Here is a 16,289-nt window from a genome sequence, read left to right as displayed (position 1 = left end):
ACACAGTTGTGCATATGATATACATGTTCACAAATCCATCGACATGGTAGCATATTAAAAATCTATTTTGAAGCTAGAAATAAGCTTAACAGTCACTGGCCTCACATGAAGACTTAAGCTACACTCAACATTTAATTCCCTACAGTTTAAATATAGTTTTAATATGTTGTGTTAAAGTCTTGCTAGAGAACAGTTAGTGACGTGTTAACAGACGGATTAGATATAATGCATCACTTGCATTTTATCAACTGGCATTTACAATTTTTTACCAAACAGGGGAAGAAAAACTTTTAGAAAAACTCAATTTATGTCATTTTATTTAACAATTTTTTTCCTCCACGAAACAACAAGACTCCAAGCAGAAGAAACCCCCCAAAACAACACCCACTGACAAAAAGAGGCACACTGTGCGCTTTTACAGACAAACTGTAAAACAACAACTTTATTTTTCTCAAAAGTATACTCATTACTAAACTGTGTGAAGACGTTAGTCCCAGCTTCTCTTTTCATGTGCAACGACTGCAAGTGATCAAGTGCAATAAGTGTCAGCAACAATCTCACTGAAATATTTCTTTTAATTTTCAAGTTTTTCATTTGTAAAGTGACCTATAAATAATCAGCTTTTCTTTACACTACTGAGATTCAAACAAAACATTAAATCATTACAAACACTCAGGATGCGTCCTCAGCTTGAAGGCAAGCAGGCAGAAGCAATGACAGCCAGCATCTTCTAATACTAGACTGGCCTGGTACAGCTTGGAATTGACTAGACTGATCTGTATCCAAGTTGAAACTAGCCTGGATCGGCCCACTACAGCCTGATCCAAATGTGACAAATGGAATTTCCAGGTCGGACCCATCAATGCCCCCTAAAGGAGAAGTGACTCCAGTCTGTGCTGAGCTTTTACTGCCTTCCTGCTTTGTATCAACTTGTGGTTCGGTGGAGCAACTGATGCTCATCTGCGATTGGTCAGCATCTATTTTTGACTGTTGGGCTGGTGTCATCAGCCAGTGTGGCCGACTGTGCTCATTGGTCAGATGATGAGGCGGGTCCAGGGGAGAGCTGCTGTCAGAGGAGGAGCTAAAACGACAAAAGTTTTACTCTAGAAATTACACAACTGGCAGCCAAGGTGAACCAAAAACCCAAAACAAAAAACATGTTGATCAATTCTGACATTTTTATTTGCGGTACCCTCTGTCAAAAGTATTTCAGCCATTGTTTCAAGATCATATATTCTACTAGTACCAATATAGGTAAGAAAAAGACTTACCTGATGAATGATGTCTGCAGAGAAGCAGAGGATGACGAGTACGCTGGCTGGCTATTTTTATGTGGGCTTGCCATGGTAACATAGTCATCATGAGATAACACAGATGAGCTGCGGCTAACATGAGGGGACATGACCATGTATCCCAGTCCCTCCCTGTCGTCAACGGACTCCTGCATCTCACAGGCTGCGGCATCACATTGGTCCATCTTCATTTCCATGTCACTCCAAGTTTCAGAAATGGACCTATTCTGAGATCTGCAAGGGCTGAAATTAAAGCTCGAGCTTGGAGACGATTCAGGATTTGTTTCGTCTGGTTCGAGGGGCTTTACACAAGACTGTGCAGGACTAGTCTGTATGTCAGGACTTCTGGGGAACAAGACTAAGGGACGCTGTGGTCTTACATTCACCATTCTGTTTCTGTATTTAGGTCTGCAGCGTTTTGAGGCCAGAAGGCCTTTATTCTGACTCTGACTGGAGACTGGAGAGCAGCTCAAATCTGGAAGAACTCGTAGTGCCCGAACTGCCTCCCGAACTGCCTCGTGAATATGCTGGGCCAGTATTCTGTTTCCTGTAAAGAACATATACACCAGGATGAGTCACACTCTTTACTTTTGTCCAGTCAGGCCTCAACACAACATTTTTTGTTTGTTTAATTACCTTGGTCATTTGTTTCCATCCAAATCTCTCCAGGACCATTTGGTGCAGACCTGCCGAGCTCCAAGTAGAACAAGCCCTCCAAGTGGCCGAAACGGCGAACGCTCAACAAAGGTATCGTGACGGATGGCAAATCATTTCCTGCACCCACTCTCACCAAGATCAGAGATGTTGCTGTGAGGCAGAGCCGATTCTCACCAGTGAGGGACTTGGAACTACCCAGACCTCTGGGCTTCACCGTAATGGGCCAAACCTTAGACAATGTGACAGAAACCGGTTGGAGCAAGACAGCTGGGAGGTTTTTTTAATTACCATTTTGAATTAGCTGAGGGTGTCAAAGCAGCCATCTGAGGAAAATATGAATTCTGCACAGTCCTTTTTTTATGTTTAATCATTACATTAGGTTTCTTTTTGAAGGCGGTACAGCACTTGTGTGGCATAAATGTGTCCTATTGAGAATAAGGTTGTCATATTTGCCATTTCTGATTGATTCTGAGTATCAGGGAAGCTACTCGCTTTGATCAAGATGTTATTAAATTCAGTATATTTAATCAACTGCTTATGATCTTAACTACAACCGAAAAGTGCTCTAACCTCTTTAAAGAAAGCAGCAGGGGGCAGAGTGCAATAGCCATCATCGTCTTCATCAGCCCCTTCGCCATACTCCTCATCGTTTTGCTCTTCCTCCATCAGTTTCTTAAGGGCTACATACCAATCCTCCTGCTCCTTCTGGTCCTCCATCACCAGCACCATGGTCTGATCCTTGGGATACAACGCCACAGTGTGGCCTTTCCGGGAACTGGCAATCCGGCTCACGCCAAGACAGCACCGCAAGTAAATCACTCTGGGGAATTAAATACAGTTAGATTTTAATGCTTCTTCAGATGAAAATGAAAGACATACATCCTATAAACCCTCTACAAACACCTATTTTTGGACACATGTTTTGAGTATCATACTTTTTAAATTTAGGACTACCTGCTAATTGAAATATTTTTAACTGTATTATTATTTAGAGATTTATGAAGAAACTACTAAAAACATCAATTTGAGGGTGCTGTATTACAGTACATTTTACAACAAACAAATACACTAGTATAATAATTTTGTACCACTTAATGTGACTTAATAGAAACTACGAGCCTTGGTTAAAGGCTTCACATATAAAGTCACTTTTACAGACCCTTGTTTGCTCGACCCAAACAGCGCAGCTTTGCCAGAAGACTTCTCCTTTGCCATGAACTTCTCCTGGCTCTTGTACCACTCGAGTCGGCTCGGCCCAGTGTGACTCCCTGCTCTGAGGACAAAATATCTCTTGTGGTTCCGCTCCAGCTTCCCCAGGTAACCTTGTTTCACCACATCAGTCTGCAGCCCAGACGAGGTCATGAGGGCACTGGCCAGATGGCCCAGAGGGATGGAAGTTTGACCGGCACAGAAAAGTTCCTCATACAAATGAGGCGAAGGACCCTCATTCAACTGACGGCCCCCAGAGTCTTCGTCATGCTCAATTTTACCATCATTCGAGAAAGGCTGCAGAGTTTTCACTGGCAGACATTTTTGGATGGAGCTGCTGTCATGACATGAAAGAGGGGAATAGGAAGCAGGTGGAGATTTTCTTTGGTTGGTGAACCAGTCGTACCCTTCTGCCATTTCATTCAGGACAACCTTTAAACCTGCTGCATGCAGAGAGGGAAAGTAAAAGTGGAGTTAATGAGATGACAGAGGCTCTACCAACAATATTATTAATACTTAATTTAAAAATAACAAAAACAACTCAGTGAGTTGTGGCTCATTTTATTTATTGCTTCTAGAATGGTGAACATTTACTTTATGATTTATGACAATATTGTAGTTTGAATTTAAATCTGATCAACACAAGTCACTGTATCTTTGTCCCTGTTTAGAGTTTAAGTTTGATGATGCATCTCACAGGTGTGAATAAAAAGAAATCAGATTTTACAGTTTCTCCAACGACACAAACATCCTCCACACACTGAAGTGTTTTGTTCAGTTTCTAATTGCTGGGGCCCAGCAGAGTACCAGTCTGAATAGTTGTTTGTTGTGAACCAGACAGTTGTTTTGTTTTAAACTGTGTGACTTTTGAGCATTACTGTTGGCAAAAACCTGGGACATTATGAAAAAAAAAAATGTGTGCAAAAACAAAGCAAATCACAGAAGGGGAATCAAAACTAAGAAATTAAGAGTAAACAGAATCACAGAAGTTCCGATGTTTCCTACGTTAACAACGTGCAGGCATTCTGTAATCAGATTATGAGTTTGAACTTGGAGCTGGTGAAGTTATCTTTCCTGTGACCACAGAAATCTGGTGGATAGATGAACTAAAGATACAAAGCTGAGCCAGGTTTTATTTATAAAGCACCAAACAGTTACAATTAAATATAAGAATTTTTTCTCTTTTAAAAAGTGCAAGACACAAAAACATGGATTGACACAATAAAATAAAACAATAAAATTTCACACTTGGTCAAACGCCACACAGAAAAAGTGGGTCTTCCAAGCAGATTTAAAAATGCCTTTGAATGCAGACTAAGCCTACGTGCTTATTCTGGTTTCTTTTAATAGTAAACTACTGTAAACTGCTTTTTCTCTCACTCAGCTGGTGTGTCTGCAGCAGCAGTGTTATTTTCGGTCTGTATTGGGCGTAACAGTTTCATGTCTTTACTATAGCATAATTTTATCGTCAATTCTGCTGCCAGTAAACTTCATTTTTGTGATTGCGTTAACTTAGCAATCTGATAACCAGCACTGTGTGCCTGTTCCTGCTGATTGTTGATGTTACACTAAAGAGAAGCCAGATAACAGAATGGCACCCTGGGTATGATGAACTCAGTCTTTAGTACAGGGACCTGATCACTACTGAAGACTATCAAAACAAACAACAGACACTAGATGATGAGATTTTCCTTCATAAATCATTTTGAGCATTATCACAACTGCACAAGGTATTACAACCTACTGAATTCAGCTCAAGCTGCTCCAAGAACTGCCTCTTAAACTAAGGTCTCTTTATGATGCAAGCTTTCAGCAGTTCAATATTAGAATGGATTGCTCCCTATGGATTTAAAGAATGTCTAATATGATAGTGGAGTTCAAAGCACACATACTAGAGTCATTCACAGTACCCTGCAAATAATGAAACATGCTATAGCAATGCATAGGGTGCGTGGGGTTCATCAGAGGGTGGGGGTAATAGCAGCAGTGAGGCTCTTAGGTTCATGGCCAAATGTCTCAGGTCAGCAATGCAACGAGGTCCTACACCCAAAGAGCGATTCGTTCCATTCTCTCCATTTTATAGCCTCTATGACTAAGGTCAGTTAGCTAAGATGATGGCAAAGCAGCAGGAATGTCCATTTCGTAACACAAAGCAAAGCAAAAATATATTGATGACTCTACCCTGGAAACAAGCAAATAACAACTGACACAGAAAAGTAATAAAAAGATTTCTGGACACCGTTAACTAATTTGCCTGTTTCTTGTGGCATGCTAAGTTCTCCACAGAAAGTAAGGCTCAGGGGGAGAAAATCACTCAGTGCTTTATGTAAACGAAAAACAGAAGAATAACCCGAGGGCAAACTACTTAGACTGCTGAAAACATGACTGTTCAGCTAATTTGTGGAGTAAAACCGTTTGCGTACAAGAAATGTGACAAATTACAGATTTTCGAGGTAAAACAACTTTTTAAATGTACTAAAACAAAACTACACATTTGTGAATAGTACAGTTTAGGGTCTCTCTTCGGAGTTAACAGCTTCTTCCCATCAGCTAGCAGAGTTACCACTGTGGCGGAGTGAAACTTACCTGTGGCAGGCAGCTATAAGTGTAACACCTGCAGGTACGCGCTTTCCCGGCTGCTTTCATAACACGCCGCTGTTTTTCCCGTCGCTCTCCGGGCTCAGTGTGTTTGTCTCTCAGCTGCTCCGAGATTCCAATCAGTGTGGCCTTCAGGGGTCTCTCGTGAAAAACACAACTGTATGAAACCATACAGTCCATGGTGGAAAAGAAAAGAAAAAAAACTGGACAGATGCGTTGAAGTACAGAGCAAAGTCATCTTGGCTGTATTGAGCTTTAAATCTGAGCTTTCAGTAGTATGAAAGTTTTACCTGGCTTAATCACCATGGTAAGCTATGCTGTGAATTAGAGGCGAGCAGATCGAAACAAATATAACCTGATACCGGAGCAGAAGCTTAAACTACAAAGCAGGATTTTGTCTTATGTAACTTCAGGGTTACCTATACTATGAAGGGGGTTCACTTCTCACAGGATTAAATCGCCATGGTAACTTATGCTGTGAATCAGAGGTGAGCAGATCAAAACAAATACTGCTTATTTCAGCTAAAACAAAGTCTATTGTATCGATACCAACACGTATTGGGTCGATACTAGCATAACAGGGCTGATATTTTGTTTCAGTCCTCTATGTCCAGTATGTAGCCCACTGTAGCTGTACTGTGAAAAATGTCAGAACCTTTTTGCACTGACTGTCACATCTATTTTATTTATAGCCTTGCTTTTAAACAATGGAAGTTAACACAAACTCCTTAAGAGACAGGTATGTTTACATTTCAGGTCTCCAAAAACCCCAGTTTCAAAAAAACCTGAAAACCTGAGGTGTGTTTTGTTGTGTTAACAGTGATTTAGTGCTCATTAAAATGTGTTAAGAATTTGTAACTTGATGATTAATCTCATAAGTCATGACGCACTGCTCACCCAGACATAAGCTGCCTTTGTAAGATCAAAATATCGGTATTGGTACCGGCCATGTAATTACTTAGCATCCGATCAGTACCAGAAGTTGCACTATTGCACATGCCTGCCTTGAACCAAACCTGCACCAGAGCAGATTAAGATCTATCTTAGAGATTAACAGGTATAACATCGCTGCCTATATAGTGTCACCATCCCTGGAAGATCTTTCAGATCTCTGTGCGTGACACCCTGATTAGAAGTTTTTTTTCATTCCCAGATGAGCATCTTGTTGAATGTCTCCATTACGAACATTTTGCTCCAACCCTCTACATATCAAATATAACACAGCGAGGTCGTGCTTTTCACATCAGACTAACCTTTGTGTGGCAATTTGCTTTGTCACCATCAGGGGTTTCCTTTATGACACAAACTATGCACCAGTTAGAAAGATTTACTTTTCTCTTACACATGAGCTACAAAATTTTGTATAAGAAATCTCGTAAGGTAAGAAGGAGTATTAAAGAGGAATTCTGTAGCACAGCAGGTGACTGATGTACAAGTCCTTCAGTTATACTTCATGATTAAACTTGGGATTGTAGCTGCTGTAATTAAACTTCCCCATCTCCGGGTGGACAAGACTCTAGGAATATTCAAATCCTGGTGCCAGTGCCTGCATAGACTCAAGGTATCATCAGAGAGAACATGCGACATCATTGTGGCATGTGTTGTTCTCCATAATATTGCCTCTCTTAGCAGCACCCTGCCATATGAGTGGATGAACCTGGGGAAGAGGATCCTGTTCACCCTGAAAATGTTCATGATGCAAGAGCTGTCAGAGAAACCATTTGCTAAAATCGCTCTTCAGATTAGTTTACCCCACCCCCAGAGGATAAATCAGGACTCTTTATTCAACATTTTATTTGTTCTTCTTTATTTCCTACAAATACAAAACCAGCCATTATCATTTGTGCATTTATCTGAGAGTAACCACCTGTAACATGTTACCCACCTCTAGCTGGTGCTCCAGTAATTCAATTTCCAGATCTGTCTTTCTAATCTGACGATCCAAGTATGTGATTTCTTTGTCAGTTTTTGTCATTGTTTGGATGAGGTGCATTTTGTAAATTTCTTTAACTGGTAACTGTAAAATGTAAGAATGGCTTGAAATGTATGCATGGTGCAGTTTAAATAAAGCTATGAAAATGCAGAATGGCATTGAACGTCTCACTGTGTTAATATGTGCTGGGGTAGTTGATGGAGCTTCCTCTTGATAATGTTCGGCCTTGCTCTGTTAATTTAAAAGATAAAAACATGAATATGAAGGTTGTTTTCCGGTCATCGTCATCACTTCACTGCACATTTCAAATACAAGAACACACGACTAAAACATACCTCTACTGTCATGGTGTGTACCTCACTAGGTCTATCTGGTTCCATCTCAGCAGATAATGTATCCTTATCATCATCTTCGTCTGCTTCCTGTGATGAAGAGCAACATTCTGTTTTAGAAACCTTTCTTTAGAAATATCTCAGGAGCACTCAGTCACCTACTTACAGATGGAAGGGATGGAAATGCTTCTGCTGAAGTAGGAGTCTCATCAAGGCCATCAGCAACTGTTGAAATAAATATGCAGATGTGTTATAGCACATGATGGCATTATGAATAAGTCAGCAGGGAACAGCATTCCTAAGTAATAAAGACATTATGGAAAATGCATGTCCACGCTAATACTAGTAACAAGGATCAGTACTGCACTGCTGATGAAGAAATTTAGCTACTGTTGCACCAAATGTACTGAACCTTTAGTTGAGACAATGCAGACAGAAATGATCCCATTTCAAACACTTGTGAATTGTAATTTGTAGTATAACTCACTATGTACCGTGGTCAGACGTGGCCAAAGAGTCTGGCTGAGATGGTTCCTGAAGTGTTGCTTCTTTTTAGTTATTTTTTAAAGAGATATAAATGAATTCGATTTTTGGTTTGTTTGTTTGTTGCATTTGAACCTTTATGCTTTGCCTTTTACTTCACTCAGTGATTCATTAAATTTTCATTCACTTTAACACTTAAACTGTTGGCACTAAAATTTACTTGGTTATGTTTATAAAAAGGAAGGAAATGAGAATTTCATCCCACATATTCAAATTTCATGTATGTGTGTGCTATAAATAATTACATTTTATGCAGACACTTGCGCTCTGTGGGGTGACGGGCTCAGCCACCGGGCATCCAGTATCCTTACTCTTGGAAAACTCTTCTGCCTCAGTCAGCATGGATGGAGGTGCCCCTTCAACCACTTTGCGAGCCTCTGCCTTCTTTCTGTTAGCTAAATTGAAGCCATATGTTAATCTGAGCAGGATATTAGGCCTGTGGGTTTAAAAAAAATAAATTATGGACTCATATACAAAAGAAAAAGTGGGCCTTACCTGTTTGAACTATGTTTTTATATTTCATTTTCAGCTGCTGCCAAGTCCTTTTTGTCCCCGTGGGATTGCACCTTAATTAAAATTATGAGTAAAAATTCGCCTGTAAATGCATCTCAGGATTCACATGTATTTACCGTTTCAACTCACGCATTTACACGCGCTGCAATTCTCTCCCACGCCAGTTCTCTCTCCTTTGCTGCTGCAGCCGTGTTGCCTTTCTTGCTAAAAATGTGTTCGTACTCTCCATATACACTCAGCAGAATATCTATTTCAAGTGGGGTGAAGTAAGCCGAGCGTTTTCTCTGCCCGGTTTCCATGGTGAATCATAGGCTTTTGGATTTTGGATTGGGTTTAAAAAAAAAGGTATCACGCACGTGCTTACCTCAGGGTGGGCATACTCAGAGTTGATTAAACTAACTCTGATCAGCTGTTCTGGACGCTCAGCGTTTATCAATTCGGAGTTTCTTTTGAGTTTGTTGATCTCCCTTCCTGGATAAGAGCCCTGCTATACAGTCTTCTTCTTCTTCTTTTTATTATTATTATTGTTGTTGTTGTTGTGTGTTTGTATTCAGAGTTACGTCATGTATTTCTATGGACATAAAACACTCCGTGGTTCTTATAGTGATGACTGACATGCCTCATGCATGCTGAACACTCCCGATATGAAAATCTCTTTCTACTTGGATGGGAGACCGCTTGGGCACTTCCTTCTACAAGCTGCAGAGGGCGCTGTTTGTCCTTTTACACATGCTACAGTGTCATGTTTTTATTGCCGCATGAAGATTATAAGTATCATTATAGAGTTTCCTTTAACATGTTTTTGTGCACCTGCCAGTTTAAAGGCACATTTATTTCAGCATTTTTATGTCAGTTTAAACGAAGTCCATTGTTGCAAATTAGAGAAAATGTTGTGTATTATGTAACAGTCTGAAGCACAATGGATAGAAAAAAGATCATGTGTTCATGATCACATCCAACAACAAGCTGTTCTCTAACCGTTTCAGGTGGTGTTTTACACTTTAAAACACAATGTACAACAAGTCGTATGTGAGATGCAGATGTGGCATTGACTCAGTGACTTTGAATAATTCACAGAGCAGAGCTGTCTGTTACTTATCTCTCAACTGTTACAACCTAGTGCTCATAATTACTTCATTCATACCCAAGCAGTCATGTTTGTGTCGTCAAAATCTTTTTGAATAAGCTGTAAAGCATTATAGATGTAGCATTATCACCACTGGAAAACACATTTAATATCATAATACATTTAAGTGCAGAAGCAAAAATAACAACAAAATCACAAAGATATTCTTTCTTTTCTTTCTTTCTTCTTTCTATATTTGCATATGTGGCTGTTGTGACCTTTTGATCCTCACAAAGATGCCTGTCATTTTAGATTAGTGAAACTGATTACTTTTAAGTATTTGTTACATTCTGTACAGCATGGTTACCCCAGGCGGTTGTTTATATTTTATAATCTAAACTTGACTTTCAGCTTTGAATTGCATTTACATTAGATTAACGGTGCCACAACTTTCCAAGTGAAAAACTTTTGGATAAATTCTGGAAGATGGCATTTAAATTATCATGTCAAATACTGTTAAAATCCTTTTTTCTATAACTCGCACATACCAGTAAATACTTTTCCTGGTAATATTCTGCTTCCTCTAATCTGTATCTTTAGTTTCACTTTTTAAATTAGTTGATCGAATTCACGCCGTTTTCTTGGTGATGCGTTTCTTTTGTCTGCTGACATCAACCGATAGTTTCTCATCATTATGCTGCTGTCAGTTCAGATGAGAGAAGTTATCTTCCAGCCAACTTAAACTTTTTTTTGAATAAGCAGCAGGGCATTTTGCATCCACATAAGATGAACTGTTCAGATTGTAACTCTGTTATACAGCATCCACTTTGACTGGGAGCTTTTGAGCAAACAAAGTTGTCATTTTTAGTATTTAATATTTAAATAATTTGTGGTGAGAGAACACACAAGCCTTCATGCAACAGCTATACTTTAGATGAGGCCTCCTCCTTGGTGTTGTTCTCTGAGGCTGCTAGCGTGGCTGATTTGACTTGTTGCTTCAGGCGAGGTCAGATAACACTTTTTTAGTTGTTCTGTTGAAGAAGACAAAAATAAAAGAGTAAAAATTCAACCACTTTCTTTCACTGTATGACATGATGTATGATTGTAAAAGAAAACAACTATTTTTTTTAGAGCAAAAAAGAGCAAAAAAAATTCTAAAGGGAACATTTATTTATTTTTATTTTATTTTATTGGTATTTTCCATAATTGTGTCAAATATATATTTTCTCATCTTAATGTCCACTGAACAATGAGCCAGGGGGCGGTAATGCGCCTTAACATTGGTTGCCAACCAAGAAGAAGAAGCTGTGACCCAGGAGGGAGGGGGTGAGTGAGTGATTCGCAACAGGAAGGGAGGGGGTGAGTGAGTGAGTGATTCGTTCAACTCGTTTGAGCTGTGAGCCAGGAGGGAGGGGGTTAGAGAGTCCTGAGTGATTCGCTTATGCTATGATTCAGCACAGCAAGGGAGGGGGTGAGTAACTCCAATGTGCTGTTAGCATGTTAGCTGAGCGATGCTACTGTGAACCGAGGAGCTATTGTGAGCTCCTCGGTTCACAGTAGAAGCTCGGTTTACTGAGCTTCTACTCAGGGTTTTTTCTTCCAGTTCAGAGCAGAAATGTTTTTGTTAAGAAACTGGCTGTTCCCCCCTCACACACACACAATTTTAATTATAAGCTAGATATATTTCTACTAATGGAATTAGTTTGCTAACAGCAACAGGGATGAGTCAGTGAGTCAGTTGCGCTTGTGAATCATGATTCACAAGTCAGTAAAGTGATTGAACGATTCGTTCACGAATTGAACATCACTAAGTCATACGCATGTGAACATGAGTGACATTCATTCGTAACCACAGGGTTTAACATGATGCCGGCCAACTCTTTGCCTTTTGTTTATGGGTATTTTTGACCTTTCTTCCAGAAGTGCATTTGTGTGGACAGACACTGACGTTGGACGAGAAGATTTGGCTCGCCTCTGTGAAGGCCAGTCAAGTCTTCCACACCAAACTCGCTCATCCATGTCTTTATAGATCTTACTTTGTGCACTGGTGTGGAGTCATGTTGGAACAGGAAAGGGCCATCCTCAAACTGAAATTATCCAAAATGTCTTGGTTTGCTGAAGCATTAAGACTTCCTTTCACTAGAACTAAGGCTACGTTCACACTGCAGGCGAAAGCGCATCAAATCCGACTTTTTTGACCCTATGCGACTGTTGTAGAGACCCACCCTTTGGCACATCCCAGCACACCCACTCACTTCACCAGATGCACCTTGTTTAGTTCTCTCACCTTTGATTGGGTGTGGTGCTTGTCCTCAATTGCACTCACCTGTCACACATTATATGTCACACATTATATAAGGACTGCATTCACTTTTGGCTCACTCTTTCTTCACTTCCACACGGGGCGGCAGCTGAGGTGAGGTTCTATTTGGGTTTTATTTTATGTATTGTTTAAGGGAATGAGTAACTTAAATCTGTTTTCCTGTTTTCTTTCAGCTGTGGCAGTCCATGTGTGTCTTTGTTTCCTTCCTTCTTTGCCTTATTTATTTGAGAATAAAAGGAGAACCCTGAGAATAATTCTGAATTAGATGGCTGCTTTTTCTTATTCTAACCGGATGAGCCCATGATGCTGATTGCTTCAGCCCTGAACCTTCCTTCCTTCAAAACATGGACCCATCTATCCGATCATGGTATGACAGTGTGAACGGCACAAATCCGATATTTTCAAATCCGATCTGGGTCACTTTCGTATGTGGTACTGAATCCGATACATATCTGATGTTTTAGAAAGCGACTGCTGTTTGATGGTCATGTCGCATTAAATCCGTCTTTTACGTCACTGACACAAGACAGACGCCATTATCAGCGCCGGAGAAGACATCGTGAACGCTTCCTGGCCATCCAGTGAAACTGTTGGGAAGACAACGTTGGAGAAACGTGAACATTTTATTTGTACTGTATAATCTGCAGATTCTGACAGAAATCTGCAGCTATCCTTTGAAGCACCGCTCCTCTCTAAAACAGCAATAAGGATCATTATTAGGCTCATATTATGTAAATAACAAAATAACTTAAAGCAAAATTGGGAAACGTAAAGTCCGAAGTCTTTATATTAAGGGCCATCAGTCAAACAATACTGTTTGCTCTGGGTCTAAACAGAGCGCTGTTGTGTGTGACGTCTTTTTTTTTTTTTTTTTTTTTTTTTTTTTTTTTTTTTTGTGTCCCGTTTGGATCTTTAGCCATCAGAATTGTTGTCTTAAGGCCAAGAAAGATGCCAAGCGGATTTATTTTACCAAGTGGATCATCATGGCCTTGCCATATTGGTCCATTTGATTGACCTTTATTATAATTATGAATTTATTTTATTTTCGTTGCTACAAACGGGACAGACATGACTGGGGGATAGGACAGGGAGAAAGAATGAAAGAAAGAGAGGGAGAGAAAGAAAACCAAAGGGGAGAAGAGACGGTGAGAAGGGGGAAGAAAGAAAAAACAACAAAAAAAAAAACACCTGGGTCACCTGTATGGAGAAAAAAAACAGAAGAGAAAGCAAACAACAAAGAGCAACATAATAAAAAACAGCACCATCACAATAAACTAGCTAGCAGTAGATATCAGTAGATACTAAATAATAAACGATATTGTGCAGCACGCAAGATAGACAGCGCACAATGTGCTTTGAGGCAGCAGCCAAGAAAGCTGTAGTCCGCGTCTGTGAATACCCAGTGTGTACACCTGTGTGCATACCTGTGTGGATCAGCATGCTTGCATTCCAAAGGTTTCTCCATGTAATCGATCTGCTAGGGAGTGTGGGGGGGCCACAGCCCCGTCCTCCAGGTGCTGAAGCGGGTATGGAGGAGATCAAAACTCCAGACATCCAGAGGCCCCCAGAAACAAGGACCAAGGAAGACCAACAGAGGGGCAGCTGCGCCACTGTCCCAGTAAGAGCTGAGGAGAGTCCCAGATGAGGGCTCACTCACAGCGGAGCAGCCAGGGGGAGTTGCAGTGACGCGCCCGTGAGCTCCGCCGGCAGCCAGCTGTGCCTGAGTGACCGAGCCCCAGGCCGAGAGGCCGGGGGCACCCCACCTCCGAAGTGGCCCGAGCGAGCCCCAGGCTCCAGGCCCCGATAAGCGGCCGCCAAGGAGTGAGCCGGTGTGTACCCGGACGCCCACTCCCCAGACACAAGAGAACCACCAACGCACCGACACCGAGGGAGTCCGCCACCGGCAGGGGAAGTGGTGGTGGGTGGAGATAGCCTCCAAACCTTGGAGGGCCTGAGATGTCCCCAGAGAGGTGGCGTCTGATACCCAACCTGACATATAGACACAGACATCCATTCCCACCCTCATGCTCTCATATGCACTTACTCCACACTCAACCAACGTGGAGACAGACATAAAGAGACGCTGTACACACGATCACACTCCCCAAGCGTACTCTACGAACCGGGTCTAGGTACCCTTGCCCCTGGAGGGGGGAACTGCACCCAGACCCAGGTGGAGGAAGTGTGTGACGTCTTTTTTGCGCATGCGGCCGCTTTGAGGTTCACACTAGAGCGCGTTTGCTGTCACATTTTATTTGTAGTGTGAACAAGCAGACAAAAAAAATCGGATTTGATCAAAAAATCGGAATTGAGCATTAAGACCTGCAGAGTGAACGTAGCCTAAGAGGCCAAGCCCAATTCCTGAAAACAACCACACACCATGATCCTCCCTCCACCAAACTTTACACTTGGCACACTGCAGCCAGATGAATACTGTTCTCCTGGCAACCACCAAACCCAGACTCATACATCAGATTGGCAGTTGGAACTATAACTGGACTTGTTGCACAGGTGACATCCTATCACAGTACATCACTGAAATTCATTTAGCACCTGAAAGTGACCCATTCTTTCACAAATGTTTGTAGAAGCAGGTGTGCAGACTGCTTCTAGACTTACACAACTGTGGCAATGAAAGTGATTGAATAACCTGAATTCAATGATTTGAATTGGTGAGTAAATTCTTTTGAAAAGGTAGTGTATCTTTGTTAGATAATTTAAAATACATTTGAATTTAATTTAATCAAACCCTTCTGTTCTTTTTAGAGATGTAGTTTTTTATGGTCATTCATTGATCATTAACGTCACTACACTCCTGGACAATATGTGAGGTCTGAAGACAAAGGTCAGAAGATGTCTTCTCTGTTAATGATCATGCCGAAACATCACTTTTTTTTTTTTACATGTTTAAACATTGTGTCGCATAAATTCTGCTGATGTGTTGTTGGTTCAGTGAACTTGAGTATCTTACCAAGGAGCTGTCTGCTACTTATCTCTGTCTGAACAATATTTTACGACAGTTTTCAATATTCAAATCGGATAGATCATTTTCCAGGCTATAAGACTCTTGTAAAGCAGTTTAATCACTGAACCTGCTGTGCCACTTTTACCTGGCACATGAACTGCAAAGCCTTTTCATGGAGTTCATCGCTCACTTTCAGTCAAGTATTTCAGGAAATTACTGCACTGGTTAGCACTGTCCCTCACAGCAAGAAAATCCTTGGTTCAATGTTCTCTTTGCAAACTCTGGTTTCTCCCACAGTCCACTTAGTCCAACTCCTGAGTCTAGATTGACCATGGGTGTGAATATTAGTGCAAATGGTTGTCTGTCTTTATATATTCACCATGGATAGACTGACAGTTTGTCCAGGGTTAGTCTGTCTGTTGATGTGTTGTGAGGTCAGTGAACTTCAGTGCTTCAGACAGCGACCTGCTTGTTACTTATCTCTGTGCAGATACAACACAGTACTCCAGCTTTCATTATTCAAATTTTATTTGAATAACTGCCATCATCACCACTGATACCACCACTATGTCTGGATAGAAAAGTCATATAAAACATTTATTTATTTATTTTTAGATTAATTTAAGAAACTGTCTCTAGCAATGTCACTTTTGTCAGCATTGTGAATGCTGAAGAGAAAATTTCGCTGTTAAGTCAGGAAGACTGAGTTTACCAGACGTCTGCGGCCAGCTCGCCTTCTCTGTTTCTCTGTATTTGAATACAAAAGAGCACAATGTCATATCTTTAAGTGTTTATGTTGCATTTTAGTTCAAGAAGGTGACAGGTGAGTTTTGGCAAGAAATAATATATTTGAAAAAA

The 16,289-nt window shown here is 40.8% G+C and overlaps 2 protein-coding genes across 3 annotated transcripts; both read right to left on the bottom strand.

Moving 5' to 3' along the window:
* Window positions 1-6,169, bottom strand: LOC102294666 (insulin receptor substrate 2-B). Its single transcript, XM_014331075.2, has 6 exons — window positions 5,745-6,169; window positions 3,109-3,601; window positions 2,520-2,769; window positions 1,929-2,178; window positions 1,272-1,839; window positions 1-1,081 (listed from the first exon to the last, which is right to left on the bottom strand). The coding sequence occupies exons 2-6, from the start codon at window positions 3,573-3,575 to the stop codon at window positions 673-675; spliced, it is 1,944 nt and encodes a 647-aa protein (XP_014186561.1). The 5' UTR covers window positions 3,576-3,601; window positions 5,745-6,169; the 3' UTR covers window positions 1-672.
* A 1,117-nt stretch (window positions 6,170-7,286) lies between these two features.
* Window positions 7,287-9,391, bottom strand: LOC102294963. 2 transcript variants are annotated; one of them, XR_006053610.1, is made up of 5 exons: window positions 9,207-9,391; window positions 8,810-9,130; window positions 8,188-8,246; window positions 8,025-8,111; window positions 7,287-7,920 (listed from the first exon to the last, which is right to left on the bottom strand). XR_006053610.1 is itself a non-coding variant. In XM_042216923.1 (4 exons), the coding sequence occupies exons 1-4, from the start codon at window positions 8,904-8,906 to the stop codon at window positions 7,606-7,608; spliced, it is 558 nt and encodes a 185-aa protein (XP_042072857.1). In that variant the 5' UTR covers window positions 8,907-9,391; the 3' UTR covers window positions 7,287-7,605. The 2 variants fall into 2 exon arrangements, 1 of the variants encoding a protein (XP_042072857.1); XM_042216923.1 differs by having other exon boundaries at window positions 8,810-9,391.
* Between the last annotated feature and the right edge of the window lie 6,898 nt (window positions 9,392-16,289).

The sequence above is a fragment of the Haplochromis burtoni genome, unplaced genomic scaffold (assembly GCF_018398535.1).
Source record: "Haplochromis burtoni strain Fernald_Lab_line unplaced genomic scaffold, NCSU_Asbu1 Contig_1346, whole genome shotgun sequence".
Lineage (NCBI taxonomy): Eukaryota > Metazoa > Chordata > Actinopteri > Cichliformes > Cichlidae > Haplochromis > Haplochromis burtoni.
The sequence above is the reverse complement of the archived record's forward strand: the minus strand, read 5'-3'. Positions and strand labels throughout refer to the sequence as shown.